Genomic DNA, 14,939 nt, shown 5'->3' on the forward strand with positions numbered 1-14,939 from the left:
GAACCCCCAAACTTTGGACCAGGAGGAGGAGAAGGTCCTGATGGGCTCTAGCGTCCTTGGAGGGCATGGACGGAGTGGAGTTGGCTAATGCCTCATCTGGAGAGAAGGACGATGGCCCCTTTTGGACCTCACACACAGGGGCATTCTCGCGACCTGGATCGTCCAAGGTGTCCATGGACAATCAGGGGAGAGGTTGGCTTACTAGAGCCATGCTCTGCCTTGGACCTGGGGACGACTGGCCCAGAGGTAGAGAACATCCCGAGGTGGGGGACCTGACCCAGGGGTGCCGCTGATAGAGGAACTCATGGCCCTGAAGAGACAGAAGCTAATCCGAGATTGCTTCAGCATAACTTCTTTAATTTCCTAGACAGATGCTCTCTTCTTATATGTTGAAGCTTTTCTTTTGGGTGACAACCCTATTTCACCATATGTGGGTCATACTCTGTAGACAGGGGACACCACAACACCACTGACATTGACTGATTTGTAATAATATTGCAAAATGTTTCTTGGGCCAATTTATCTTTTTGAGATGTAGAGATGGTGCACACGTGCCAACACACACACACACACACACACACACTCACTACCAGTGACATGAATCAAGGTCACCCATGTCACTGTTTGCATATCTCTCTGAAATAAACCACATAATGGGTCAGGTTTGTCCTCCTATTGTAAGCAAACTTACGAAGCTATTTGAAAATTTCATCTTCTACAAACACTGAAGTAATAAAAAGTACTTTAGGAGTTGCAAAGTCTTGAAATGATAATAGACTGCTCTTGCTTGCAAGACTATAAATGAAGGACATGATGCTGCAAATCCTGACTCATAGAAGCAGTCTCACTGGCCTTGCCTACACCAAAGAAATTTACTCTTTCATAGGTATTTTTCTAACCTGCGATAAAGCTTGTAAAACACCTCACACAACCCTGACTTTAGTTTGCTCCAAAAAACCATTTTCATTGGACTCACTTTCAAGTCTAAGTATCATTTCAATATAAAGGGTTTAAACATGAACTGTGCCAGTGTGGAGGGACACAGATCATCTTAGCAGCTGGCTGTCTTTCAGAATTTCCCCAGATTCAGTGTTTCTGGAAGTTGTGTTAGGAAGGACAGGTTATTTACCTGCACAGTAACTTGAGTTCTTCAAGTTGTTTTATCCCTGTGGATTCTCCGCTTTAGGTGTATGCATGCCCATGTCTTTCTGATCAAAGATTTTTGTCAGTAATGTCCTCAGGAGAGCATGTATGTTCTATTTTCACCTCTAGACTGAGAGCGTACAGGCAGAAGATCACTGTCACTTGTTCCTTCTCAATCCTGAAGTCCAACAGGAAAGAATTCCAAAGCAGAAGGGAAAGGAGAGAGGGTAGCAGACAAAACCTCTCACAGAACTCTAGTTACTATATAGCTAAGTAATCCTTCCTTCTTCTTCGCATTATTGTCCCCATAGAAGCTTCATTTTAAATGAATGCCAAGCAGAGTCCCAATTATTGAGGATGGTGCTGAAGAAAGGGATTCGGTATAGTTTAGAGAACAGATTTCCGCAAGGGTCTGTCTGCTGTGGAAGCATGAATGTATAGTGCTGAGAGAAGGTGCACACAGATGACGAGTTTTGGGTATGTCTGCAATGGGTATGTTTCTAAGTAAAGCGGCAGAGGCAGATAGTGCCTGCATGAATCAGCCATCACCTCAGGCAGAAGATGAACTAAGAAACTTCATAACAGGATGCATCCTTATACCAATTTAGATAAGCATAGAAACAGAGACTCCCTCTACCCTCTCTGCAAAGGTGGGACAGAATCTAGGGGCAGTTCTAAGTGATTCAGTCCTACTGAGATAGAAGGCAAAGGCTCTTCTTATGTCAAGAGTATGGAGACTGGCTTCTTCCTTGGAAGCATGAGGTTTAATGTCTTGGTTGGTGTGGAAGTCCAATAAGACCTCAGATGGGAAGAGAAGATGGCAACACTGAATCACTTTAGCAGAATACTATGTACAGTGGATTAGCCATAAACATTTCCCACTCCTCTATGCTTCTGGCTATGAGAAACGTGACGTGATGGCTATGAGAAACAAGTTTCTGAAGGACAAATGGAGCAGGGAACAACTTCCAGTGGGTACAAAAAGTGGTTTCCACAAGACATTGAGAAGCAGAGTAAGGTCCCAAAGCAAGGAATGTTCTTTAACAGGAACAAAGATTGTTCAAGCCACTGATGAGAGTATCAGTGATAAATAATGAAAACCCTCTAAGGTAGATGAAAAGCTTAAATGGCAACTAGGCTTCAAGAAAGCTCATTGGCAAGCCTGGCATCATATATATAGTAGCCCAATGTCTGTGACTATGTAACGCTGAAATGCTGGCTGTTCCCTCTGGGAGGCGCTGTTGCCTCTCTGGCTGTTCCCTCTGGGCAGCACTGTTGCCTGAGTCACGTCCTTCGCCTTCCCCCGTGGTGCTCGGCTGACTTCTGCGCCATTCAGCCGGGCCACCCCCGGGGAGCAAGCGGCGTAAGCGGCTGTTTGGGCACCGCGGTCCCCATGGAGCATGGGAGTGTGTCAGCTGATGGTCAGGGCAGTGCATGGTGTGTGTGTTATACACCCGAGTCTTCAACTGCTAGAACACAAGGTTCCTTCGCAGCAGATGGTCTAAGGAAGGCCGACAGGCGCCCCGAAGTTTTTACGTCTGTTTTTAGCTGCTAGGACCGGGGTCCCTTCGCAGCAGGCAGCCTATGGAAGGCTGACGGATGCCCCACAGATCTGTCCCCTGGAAGCGACATGATCCAAATGCCCAGCTCTGCCTGCGTCTGCTCCCTATGAGCAGCTGAAGTTCTTTTAAATTGTGCTTGGTTCTGTTACAGCAACTGAAGGAGTCAGGTTAAAGCTTAAACAGTTACAGGTTTATTAAAAAGACTTATAAAAGTACATAGTTACAATGGCTTTTGCTCTATTTCTTAACTGCTAGCAAATATAGATCTTAAAAATGGTTACAAAGAAAATAAAAATAGAAAATAGAAATAATGGTACCAAGTGACAGCTTAATCTTTAAAGAGCTCTAAGTCTATGTGTACACTTAAGACAAAGGACACAACCAGGTTCAATTTTTACCCCCTTCTGTGCCTCTCGACTCCAGTGTATCAGGCCAGGGCCGGTCCCTCAATTCCTAGGAAAGACGAATACGAGGTGGGCATCCCCGTGGAACCTCGGGAGGCCAATCACCTAACCCGACCAGCAGATAGATGGTAGATTGACGCTCAGAATAAGTGTGCTGCTGGACCCATCTTTATACCCATAGGGGCCCGTATCCTCTTTCTTATCTAAGATGCCAAATTGTGTTGGTCCGTCTTTGTGATGCCAGTTCTTACAAGGGAGTTTCAACTTAATTTACACATGCAAGAGAGATAACTGAATTGTGAGTACTGGACATTCTTTACTGGGCAGGAGATTCCTCCCTCCTGGACGAGTGTGTGTGATCGTATCAATATGGGTTTCAGTCAAGGGCACTCCTCTTCAGCCTCTTGGTCAGCGAATAGCTCGATCACCCTCATATCTCTGCTTACAGTTGTCCAGGGTCAATGTGAGCTAGCATATCCGGGCCTCCTGTCAAGCCTTCAAAGACTATGCTGATTTTACTGCTCTGTGTGTGCCCTGAATGCTCCAGGCAAGCAAGATGGATGTTGCAAGGGGGGGGGGGGGTTCTGTCTGGCTACAGGGTGCTACATGGAGAGTGCGGGGCCCAAACGGCTGCTTGCACTGCTTGCTCCCCCACGGCGGCCCGGCTGATCGGCGCAGAAGTCAGCCGAGCGCCACGGCGGGCGGCAAAGGGGGGCAGGGTGGTGATGTACATGGCCAGGAGGCAGGGCCCAGCCGTGTACATCACTACCCAGTCCCCCTGCATACCCCCCTTTGCCTCTCATCGTGGCGCTCGGCTGACTTCTGCACCGCTCAGCCGGGCCGCCGCAGGGGAGCCCAAATGGCCACTTGCGCCACATGCTCCCCCATGGCGGCCCGGCTGAGTGGCGCAGAAGTCAGCCAAGCGCCACGGCGGGAGGCGAAGGGGGGCAGGGTGGTGATGTGCGGAGTGACAGTGGCTCTAGGCCCCGCCCCCTGGCCGTGAACATCACTGCCTCACCTCCCTTCACCTCCTGCTGTGGCGCTCGGCTGACTTCTGTGCCGCTCAGCTGGGCCGTCGCGTGGGAGTAAGTGGCGCAAGCAACCATTTGGGCTCCGTGCTCCCCCGAGTGAGAGGCAGGAGGAGGAGGAGAAGAGAAAGAGAGAGACTGAGAGAGAGGCAGGAGGCAGAGGAGAGCTGGGGAGGAAGTAGGAGAGGAGGAGAGAGAGAGAGAGAGACAGAGAAAGAGGCAGGAGGCGGAGGAGAGCTGAGAGAGAGAGAGGGGGGAAACAGTAGCAGGTGGGGGGAAGAGAGAGAGAGAGAGAGAAAGAGGAGAAGCGAGAGACCGGAGGCTCAGGAGAGAAGACCGACGTGGAGGAGAGACCTGAAAATCCCATCTTATAACGGGCTAATTGGCTAGTTTTTAAATAGCAGATAACTGAGTATGAGAACGAGGTGAGACTCAGAAGCAGGTAATGATCATTGAATGTACCAGAACTGGAAATGCTTCTACTGTTGCAGGTAAGTCTTGTGAGAGGTTTCCCATTGTGCACAGTCAGTATCTCAGGAGAAGAAATTCTCTCTAAGGGTATGTCTACACTACCACCCTAGTTCGAACTAGGCGCCATTTTTAAATGCCGGCTAGTTCGGATTAGGCTTCCTATTCGAACTAGCTGTACACCTCGTGGAACGAGCTAGTTTGGATTAGGAAGCCTAATCCGAACTAGCTAGTCTGTGCCGTGTGTAGCCGCGCGGCACGGGGTCTGAACTAGCCGGCATTTAAAAATGGCGCCGGCCGGCTTTATGCAAATGAAGCCCGGGAAATTCAAATCCCAGGCTTCATTTGCAACTCCGTATGACTACATTACCCACCCTAGTTTGAACTAGGGGGGTAGTGTAGACATACCCTAAGTCCCAGAGTACTGAGGAGCCAGACTTTGAGATGAAGTGAGGAGAGCCCTGATAGCAACATGGGAATGATTACTGCCTTCTCTTGTCTTAATGTACTGAGGACTATGAGGAGCAATGGTGTTGGGGGACAGCTATGTATCAGAGTTCTAGGCTAAGAACAAAGGTAGAATTTCCCAAGGACTTGCAACCATGTCCTCCTTTTGAAAACACTTGACAGTGTTTCATGGTGGGTGGCATCACAAAGAGTTCTCACTTGGAAGGCTCCAAAAGGACAAAACTTTTGAATTACCAAAGTGCTCAGCTACCCTCTGTGATTCAGGCAGGAAGGCCTGCTTAGAATGTCTGCTACAACATTTTGCAGACCTGGCAGGCAGTGTTCCCTCTAAGGTTTTCCATCCCTGAGCAGAGTGAGTTTCATTATGTGCACCAATATTGAGGTCATATGCACGTGTGTGGATGTGTGCCACCATGGCAGGCTAAAGAAAAAAATACTAAAGCAAGGGATAATTAATAAAGTACGTGACTATTTATTTAATATGAAATCAAATAACAAGAAAATTAATACTGCAACATTTTCAGTAGCCATTTGATATCTTACATGTATCTGTTCCTTTGAGGCATAACATAAAATTGTCCATCTTCTTGATATAGCAAACAAAATATTTTATTAGTATCAATACATGAAATGAAATAGTTGTTACATTTCATGCTTCAAATTAACAATTATGTTATTTAATGGATTCATTTCTGAGCACTTTTTGTGCCCATATTGCTACCTATTGTCTAGGAAACGAGGTTTTAAAATATTTCAGTTGTTTAAATATCACCAATTTCGTTCGTCAAAGCTGGTGTGATTTAGCTCTGTGGAAAGATTGAGAAATGAAATTCTTCTGCATATATTATTCATTTATTTTTATTTCTGCACCTAAGCAGTGTCTGAATAACACGAGTGGATAGCAAGCTTCAGCATTGTAGCACCAAGTTCCAGAGTGTCATTCTTAGATCTGGATTGCTCTCTCTCGGGGTGCTTCCTGCCTTGTAGCCTGAACAGGAGCCAAGCAGCTGGAGTTACATGGGAGAAAGGGGGCAGGGAAAGAGGGGGACAGAGCTGCCAGCTGCCAAGGTTTTTTAAAAGCAGAACAACAAAAAAGGCAGAACAACAAAAAAGGGCTGCCGCAAGAGAGAGGGAAGTGGCTGGGGACACAGAGCTACCAGCTGCCAAGGCGTTTTTTTAAAGCAGCACAGCAAAACATGAGAGAGGGGACAGGGTCACAGAGCTGCCTGGCTGACTGTGGAAGATTTTTTTAAAGCAGCTTCCACTCTCCTCACCTCTATTCCCCCCACCAGCTTTCCAGGAGCACACTGGAAGAAGTACCTCATTAGTGTAGGGCTGCAGGCATGCTAATGAGGTGAGTGGATCTTAAATTCTTCCTGCACGGCCGTGGAAGTGCACAGCCTACAGGGAACTATGCTGGGAGGTAAGCCACTAAGATGTTAACTTGATGGATATCAACCAATTCCAAAGTTTTATGGCTTCTGGATTTAAGGATTGGGATCTTCCTCTTCTGTGGCAGTTTATACAGAACATGACTGCTCTGGTGTTTGTCATTACCCTGAGTCATCTTTAATCTTGCGTAGGAAATGATTTCAAGCATATTGAACTACCCTGAGCTCAAGCAGATTTATGTTAAGTGATGACTCCTGGGGAATCCACTTGCTTTGTGCTGTTAAGTCCTGAAATTCAGCTCCCCAATCTAGCAGGTAGCCATCAGTAGCAATGATCATTGTAGGGAGTCAGCACAAGAATGGAGCATCCACACAAACCTTGTGAGGGTCCTTCCACCAAGTAAGAGAGTTGAAGATTCTCTAAAAGATGGATCCTTGCACGGGCAAACTGTGCTTGTAGGGACTATAAATGGTTCTGAGACCATCTTGGAGGCATTAAGAATACATACTGGCATGTTGTCTTTCAAGTGTAGAGACTAGCATATGTCCCAGAAATTGAAGAAAGGCATTTCTTTGGTTTGAGGGCTCTGTTATTGTGTAGAGATGAAGTTGGACTTCATGGCAAGTCTGTCTTGTGGGTAGGTATGTCTTCTAAGTTGCGAACTTCAAGGTGGCTCCAGTGAAGTTGATGAGCTGGAAAGGTGTCAACATAGATTTTTCTGTTCCAAGCTAATGACACAGAAAGTGAAAGAGTGCTAAAGCCTTGTCAGTTGCTACTGAATTTTGTGGAAGGAATGATTCTTGAGGATCCAGTTGTCCAGGTAGGGGAAGATAATTATTTCCACTTGTAGAAAATGAGCCACAACAAACAAGAAACCTTTGTAAAGACTCCAGAGCAGTTGAAAGGCAGGAAAGAAGCTCTTGCTACAAACAGTGAGGCTATGTCTAGACTGCAGGGTTTTTTCGAAAAAAGTAATCTTTTTTCGAAAAAACTTCACCTGCGTCTAGACTACAGCTGCATTCTTTCGAAATTAAATTGAAAGAACACGGCTTTTCTTTCGATGGCAGTAATCCTCATTTCACGAGGAATAATGCCTTTTTTCAAAAGTGTTCTTTCGAAAAAAGACGTTCTTGAATGCAAACAGGGCTTTTTCGAAACAGAGCATCCAGAATGCCTGGGTGCTCTCTTTTGAAAAAGCGGCTCACTTTTTCGAAAGAAGAGGTTGCAGTCTAGACGCTCTCTTTCGAAAGAGGCTTGCAGTCTAGACGTAGCCTGAGTGACCAACTATAGAAAGAATTCATTGACTAGCATGTATAGCTACACGAGCAGGCACCCTGAATGCTCAGGGCCACAAAGTGCAAGGGCACGTGCACACCTAAGGTGGAGCACCCAGACAAGAATTTGAAGAAAAACTATGCAAAAGGTACCCTGAGAGCACTACAAACCACAGCACACATGTGGTGATGAGGAAAAAAGTGAAAACCAAATCAGCACAGCTAGTTTAGACACAATGAACTATTTGTGTTTGTATCCTGCCAATTCATTTATAAATAGTTCAGTTCTCTAGTATACATTTCACTGACCATTAAAACAAAGTAAGAAATCAACCTCTGGGTACATCTACACTTGCTCCCTAGTTTGAGCTAGGGATGTAAATGTAGCCAACCGAAATTGCTAATAAAGCAGGGATTTAAATATCCCGTGCTTTGTTAGCATAACCTTGCCCGCGCATTATTCCGCTCAACAGCTGATTCGAACCAGGAAGTGCGCTCTGGGACACTTTAGTTTGAATCAAACCCCTTGGTTCGAACTAACGTTACTAATGAGGTGTAACGTTAGTTCGAACCAAGGGGTTTGATTCGAATTAACACATCCTGGAGCGCACTTCCGCGTTTGAATCAGATGTTGAGCGGAATAATGCGTGGGCGAGATTATGCTAATGAAGTGCAGGATATTTAAATCCCCACTTCACTAGCAATTTCGGTCGCCTACATTTGCATCCCTAGCTCAAACTAGGGATCAAGTATAGAAGTACCCTCTGTGTGTAATTTTTCTGGGATTTAAGGACAAATCCTGTTCTTTGACAGATGCATACTCTTCAAACTCCAGTGACTACTACACACATCCAAAGGCAAAACAGAGAGCAAATCTTGAGAGCCTTATTCATGTTTACTCAAGCAAAATTTCCACTACCATAATTAAGGGTTTTGTCAAAACTAGGTTGTGTTAGACCACAACATAGAACCTATGGCTCAGGAAGAGTTCATCTACGACCAGCAAAGAAGGTATTAAAAATGCCACTGGCAAAAAATGACATCAAAATCACATTTAATCACTGCCCCTAGGGGTGACTGTGTGTGTTAATATATAACCTCAAGGTTGTCTTCTTACACAACCTGATTTAGAAGACAAGTATCTATCTATCTATCTATCTAGTACAAGATTATGATGCTATGTTTAATCTGTATTAGTCATACTCTTGAAATTAAAGTACTGTGAACAAAAAACAGAGAATGGACCTCACCACATGACTGTCACAAATACTGCACAATACAGTACACATCACAGAATGCTGCTCTAGAGAAGCACTCACCAAAGACATCATCCGGATCTCCACCCTTTACAGCTCCCTCTGTGAATATGCACAGGGTGATTAATGAAAGCATTACTAGACACAAGGTATGTGGTTTTCTTAAAAAGCTTACTCATGAATGATATTATTGAAAGTAGATCTTTCTTCAGAACATAAAATTACCTTTAAAGCATAATTAAACTCAGAAGAGAGAGACTGATATGGAATTCATTGAAAAGAAATACGGAAGTTCACAAACACTTTTTATACATGTACTTAATTTACATTTTTTTTTAAATTTTCAAAACTGCAAACTCAGCCCAGAATCTGCAAATCTCATTGGGTTTTGAGTTAGTACAAAAACTATTCTGTGGTCAAATTTAACTATTTTGCAAGGAAGACTATAATGTTCAAATCTGGGCAACCATATCCACGTCTATCCACCTAATAAGTCAAACTATTTAGAACTGGGAAGCACAACAGCTGATCATGAATTTTCTGATGGAATATTCTTCCACTGGAAAATACTTTTTTGCTTAATGCAAAACATTTTACAGATGTGTCAATTTCAATGAAAAGTCATTTAAAACAAATCAAAACAGTTTATAATAATGTTGAAAAGTTCCATTTCAACATTTTCAGAATGGAACATGTCATTTTTCTGGTTTCAAATGACTTTTTGTTTAGAAATTCCTTGAATTTTATATTATAAAAAGTTTATTTTTAATGTTGTCATTAGAACAAAATACTTCAATGAATCCAAAACAAAACAAAACAAAAACTTGTTTTGCAGGAAATTTTGAATTCTTTGGTTTTGTTCCCATCCCCTCCTAAAACTTCAAGTGTGGCATTTCCCATGAAAGGGAAATCAGATTTTAGCTCCTATACTTACATACAGACTTAGTAAGCCCTTAGAGAGACATATTTTCCCTAATGTAGGTTAAGTCCCATTAATTTCTTGCCCTGTTCCTTATTCATTAATAAAATAGCTAGAAGACTTGCCTGATGTTGTCCTGGTCCAGCCTTGGGGGGTAGGGATGTGTGCGTGTATGGATGTGGGGCCAATCTGGTTCTGGGGCCGAGTGCTGGAGGGAAGAGTTTGAGGAAGGCGGGACCACTTACTTGGGCCAGTGGCTGGCAAGATGGCGAGCCCCATCCCCAACTAGCCACTCCCTTTCTGATGCAATTGTCCCCAGTGGTCACTCTGCAATACAGCTATCCCTTGCACTCACTGCCCCAGGGGTGACTGTGCCGTATCACGTCCCTCCAATTAGCCCCACCCTTCCATGTTATGGAAAACTATCAAATTCCAGGTACTTCCCATTTTCTTGCCACAACCAAACCCTGAACTTGCTTTAAATTAGGATAAGACGACACTGCATACCAAATTTGGTGGTCCTAGCTTTTACATTTTAAGAGGAGTTCTTGAATAAACAGACTTTCAGAAAGACAGACTGACAGACTCACAAACAGACGCCTCTAAAATATATCGATTATTCCTTATATTTTTGCAGCAGTTCTATGTGAGATTGTAGAGAGTTATCAAGTCTCCATTTCCTCCAGACTGAACATGACTCATGTTTTTATATTTTCTCAAAGGTGTTAACTGCAGGATCTTCTATCATCTCTGAACTGTCCACATTTCTGTCTACTTTATTGTTTATAAAGGGCTGCTCAAACATCAGTGGAGAATTCAAACTGACTTTGTTCAAAGACCACTGAAGTCCTCAATAAGGCCTAGCCAATATTCAGTAGAAAAGAGCAACTACCTGACTGGTTTCATTCTGGAGACTCTTGTTAGATTCTTGGGATGGATTCAGTATTAGGCTATCTGCTACTAATCTCATATAATTTATCATCAATTATAGCTCTCATGCCATCCTTCTCTGTAGTATTAGTGCCTAGCCAGTCTCCTTTTATTCTATGTGCATTGATTATTCATTATTCATTAGGATATGGGAATAAGTAATGTTACACTTCCCAGATTCCTGTGTCTTAATTTTGTTTGATTTTAGACTAAAAATCTGATAAATTGCAGGGAAGCTTTGAAATAAGACTTTTTTTTAAGTGTGAATAAAAGCATCAGCCTATGACAGAGGTCTCCAATCTTTTTACAGCCAAGATCACTTTTTAAATATCAGGGCAAGCCAAGATCTACCCCATCCCTTCCCCATGACCCCCCCCCTCCCTTGAGGCCCTGACCTTTCCATTCCCTTCCTCTCCATCATTTGCTGTCCCCAGCCCTTATTCACTCTCATTGGGTTGAGACAGGAGGTGCAGGCTCTGAGGTGGAAATGAGGGATTTGGGTGTGGGAAGGGGTGAGAGCTGCAAGCTTTGGGAGGGAATTGGATGCAGGAGGAGGTGGAGAAGGGGATGCTGGCTCAGGGAGGGGGCTCCAAGCTGTAGAGTGTTGGGGTGTTGAGCAAGCCGCAGGCTTGTGGATGTGGGAGTGCAGGAGTTTAGGCTGGGGTGCATGAGGGGCTCAGGGCAGCAGGGTTGGGAGTATGATGAGCTCAGGACACAGACTTGCGGTGTATGGATGGTGCAGGAATGTTGTGGCAGAAGACTGGGGATGTGGTGGTGAAAGAGTTCGGGGAAGTGAGGGACTCAGGGGGTTCAGGTGTATGATAGGCTCAGGGTTATGAGCTGTGGGGGGTGCAGGAGTGTTATGATGCTGCGGCCAGATGGGGGCTTGTTGGCCAGGCTTCATTTTTAAATAAAATATTATGTCCAACACAAAACGTTTCAGCATGGTCTTTATTTATGGGAGGGGTTTTAGATCAGTGGTCACTGACCCACAGAAAAATCAGTCAGGGATCATACAGGTGAGATGCAAAAAAAAAAAACCCCTCCAAAATCCCTTCAAGCCTTAGTGATGTGGGGCCCAACTGCGACACCTCTCTCCCCTGGCACTCCAGCCCCATGTGGGGGGAGGAAAGATAGGACTGAGGTTCAAGGCCTCAGACCAGATTAACTCTTCTGGGGTTCCAGGGTTAGTGGATTTTGTGGGCCCCTCTACGCTCTGAGGTGGGGCCAAAAATAAGAGATTCAGTGTGCGGGACAGGGCTGCCAGTGAGTGGGATAGGGATGGGGTGCAGAATCTGGCTGGGAAATAGGGTACAGGAGCAAGCTTAGGGTAGGTGTCTGGGCAGAAGGGAAGGGACAGGAGCAGGGTGCAGTGAGTACGCTTCATGAGAAGTCGGATCTGGTGCACAGCCACGGGACTCTCCTCCCACCGCGTCACAAGAAGGAAGGCAGGCAGCACGGAGAAGGAAGTCCCACGGCTGCGCACCAGAGCCGACATATCAGGAAATTCGCCTGCTGTTGTGGGGAGGGGAACCCCACACTGCAGGAAGCCGGCGCTAGCTCCATTTTCACGGGGCGGGGGGGGGAGGAGGACTGAAGCTCCAGCACGGGCTCCTTGTTGGGGGGAATAAGGAGGAGTTGGGAATACCTTGTGATCAACTGACTGTGCCCCCACAATCAACCAGTTGATTGCGATCGAATGGTTGGTGACCACGGCCTATGATATATTAATCAATACGGAAATGATCAGCAATCAACTATATGCTAAAACACTATGCCATTTGTTGCCACCAACAAACTACCCCAGGAATAAGCAGTCCATAACAATCTTAAAATAACTGTAAATTACAAGAAATACTTTTTTCATTAGAGAAAGAATAAATACTTTGTTCATTAGAGAAGAGCAAAGCTTTCATTTTGGGTATGACTTTAATAAAAACATATTTTCTTTGAATATATAAAACTCAAAATAACAAGGTCATATAAACTCATTTTAAAGGCCTGATGACATCGCAAACCATTTGAGCTTCCCTTTCTTGGCTAAGATGCTGTCCTGATAGGTCAGTGCAACTTTATAATTCAGTCATCTATTCAGTCTATATTTTATTTGTGCATGCACACACACACACGAACACACATACACACACATATGCACATACCTATCTGTGTATAATATAGATAGATTTAGTACCTGTAGACATACACTGTATATACACATAGCTCATTTGTTTATTCTTTGTACATTCAAAGGGTCCATTTATAATTAAACATTTTCGTATGTTTTTCTCATTTTGGCAATTTTGTTCCTGTTTGATCTTTGGTAGACTAGCTAATTAAAGACAGACATAGGACACAGGAAAAAAAAAAATCAATCTTCTCCTGCTTATTGACACAACACAAATACAGAATTAAGCATAAAACAAATTGTAGGCAATCCCACTGAAAATTCACTGATGGTTTAATAACTAAATAATGACTTCTGCTTTATTAACAGGTCTTTGTCACTTACACTTACTTGTGAATATTCATTTTACAGCTGTTTTGTAGTGCTGCAGTGCAACTAAATAGTATAACAAAGTGTTTGCTATCAGAAACTGCATTTGGGTGAAAATGACAGGATTACTATATTCATTTATTATTTACAGTAAATTCATAAGACACAACTGAGACATTTATACACAGCAAGTTAAATTAAGTTAGGAGTTTTGGGTTGGTTCAAACAAACCTTGACTTAAGCCATCCAGACAAGACACTTGTTCTACGTCTAGGGTCTCCACTGGATCTCCTCTGGAAACTTCTCCAAAAGATGTTTGCCTTTCAAAAATGTTATTGTTATTGTTAACCTGGCTCCCATTTTGTTTTAGCAGCCGGAAAACTTCAGCTTCCAAGTCTCTAATCTAAGAGAAATACATCAATTTATTAGCCTAATGAATAACTAGCATTTTTTTTCAGACTATCAGACAGCATTATCTTAGTCTTCAGACTTTTGAGTGAACATTACTCACACGAGCTTGTAAACCTTGAACCTCTGCAATGTGCGCTTTCTCCAGTTCTTCTATTTTTTTTCGCTCAGCTTCTTGACGTTTGATGAAGTCAAGCTCTCTTAAGAGAAAAAAAATACATTGCTGGTATCAAAGCAATCACAGATTCAACCAGGAAATTAACACATTTACTGGCACAATGCACATCAATATACCCATTTATTTAAAAAAATTATCCTTGGTTAACAGGAGGTTTGATACTAATCTGATAATGATATACATGCAGCTGTAAGTAGGAGAAAACAAGTAAGCAGTTATTACCAAACCAAATGAAAAAAACTGTAATAATTTTGTGGAAACTAAGGAAAGAATCCCACTTATTCAAACTGTTAACAATAATTGTGTTGAAACAGTGATAAACTAAATTAACTTTCTCATAATTTGAATTTATAAAGCATCATTAATTCTGGTTATGTTGAAAAAGGAGGTTACTTACCTTTAGCCGTAACTAGCATTCTTGGAGATGAGCATCCCTGTGGGTGCTCCAGAGCAGGTGTTGGTGCATTCCAGCTCAAAGCAGTGCCTAGGGGGGCCACGCATGCACAGCAGCAGGGCGTGCGAGCGCTGCGCGATACAATTGCACATGCGCAGCCACCCTCCCCTTGGTTCCTTCTCTACCCAGAAACCTGGCTAGTGGAAAAAGAAGTCTCCGAAGTATAGGGGAGAAAAGGAGGGTGGTGGAGCACCTACAGGGACGCTAATCTAGAAGAATGTCTGTTACTGCTAAAGGTGAATAACCTCCTCTTCGAGAGAGAGATGTCCATCAGGCTCGGATGAAGGTAGGTGGAATATGAGCAGTGAAGGAAAGAACAACGAGAACGGGTGAAAACAAACTACTTCTTTGCTGAGAATGACTCTGAGAGAAGAGCACTGCTGAGCTCCATCTTAAGCCACAGATGGTAAGGAGGAACTGAGGGGAGGGTGGCTGCACAAGCACGATTGCACTGTGTGGAGCTCAGATGCCTTGCTGCCGTGCATGTGTGGTCCGCCTAGGCACTGCTTTGAAGAGCTTGGTTTGCAGTGCTGGAGAGCACTGACACCTGCTCTGGAGCAC

At 44.0% G+C, this 14,939-nt stretch overlaps 1 protein-coding gene across 8 annotated transcripts in view; it reads right to left on the minus strand.

The window, feature by feature from the left end:
- The window catches only part of PPP1R9A (protein phosphatase 1 regulatory subunit 9A), a 265,453-nt gene that overhangs the window by 35,596 nt on the left and 214,918 nt on the right, over nucleotides 1–14,939 (minus strand). For all 8 annotated transcript variants that reach the window (XR_012902046.1, XM_075922340.1, XM_075922338.1 and 5 more), the window contains 2 exons: nucleotides 13,850–13,946; nucleotides 13,570–13,741 (listed from right to left, as the gene is read on the minus strand). Coding sequence is in view for 7 of the 8 variants with exons in the window: in XM_075922340.1 (XP_075778455.1) it covers nucleotides 13,570–13,741; nucleotides 13,850–13,946 (269 nt within the window). In the remaining variant the exon portion in view is untranslated. The remainder of the gene's footprint in view (nucleotides 1–13,569; nucleotides 13,742–13,849; nucleotides 13,947–14,939) is intronic.

The sequence above is a fragment of the Pelodiscus sinensis genome, chromosome 2, assembly GCF_049634645.1.
Source record: "Pelodiscus sinensis isolate JC-2024 chromosome 2, ASM4963464v1, whole genome shotgun sequence".
Classification (NCBI taxonomy): domain Eukaryota; kingdom Metazoa; phylum Chordata; order Testudines; family Trionychidae; genus Pelodiscus; species Pelodiscus sinensis.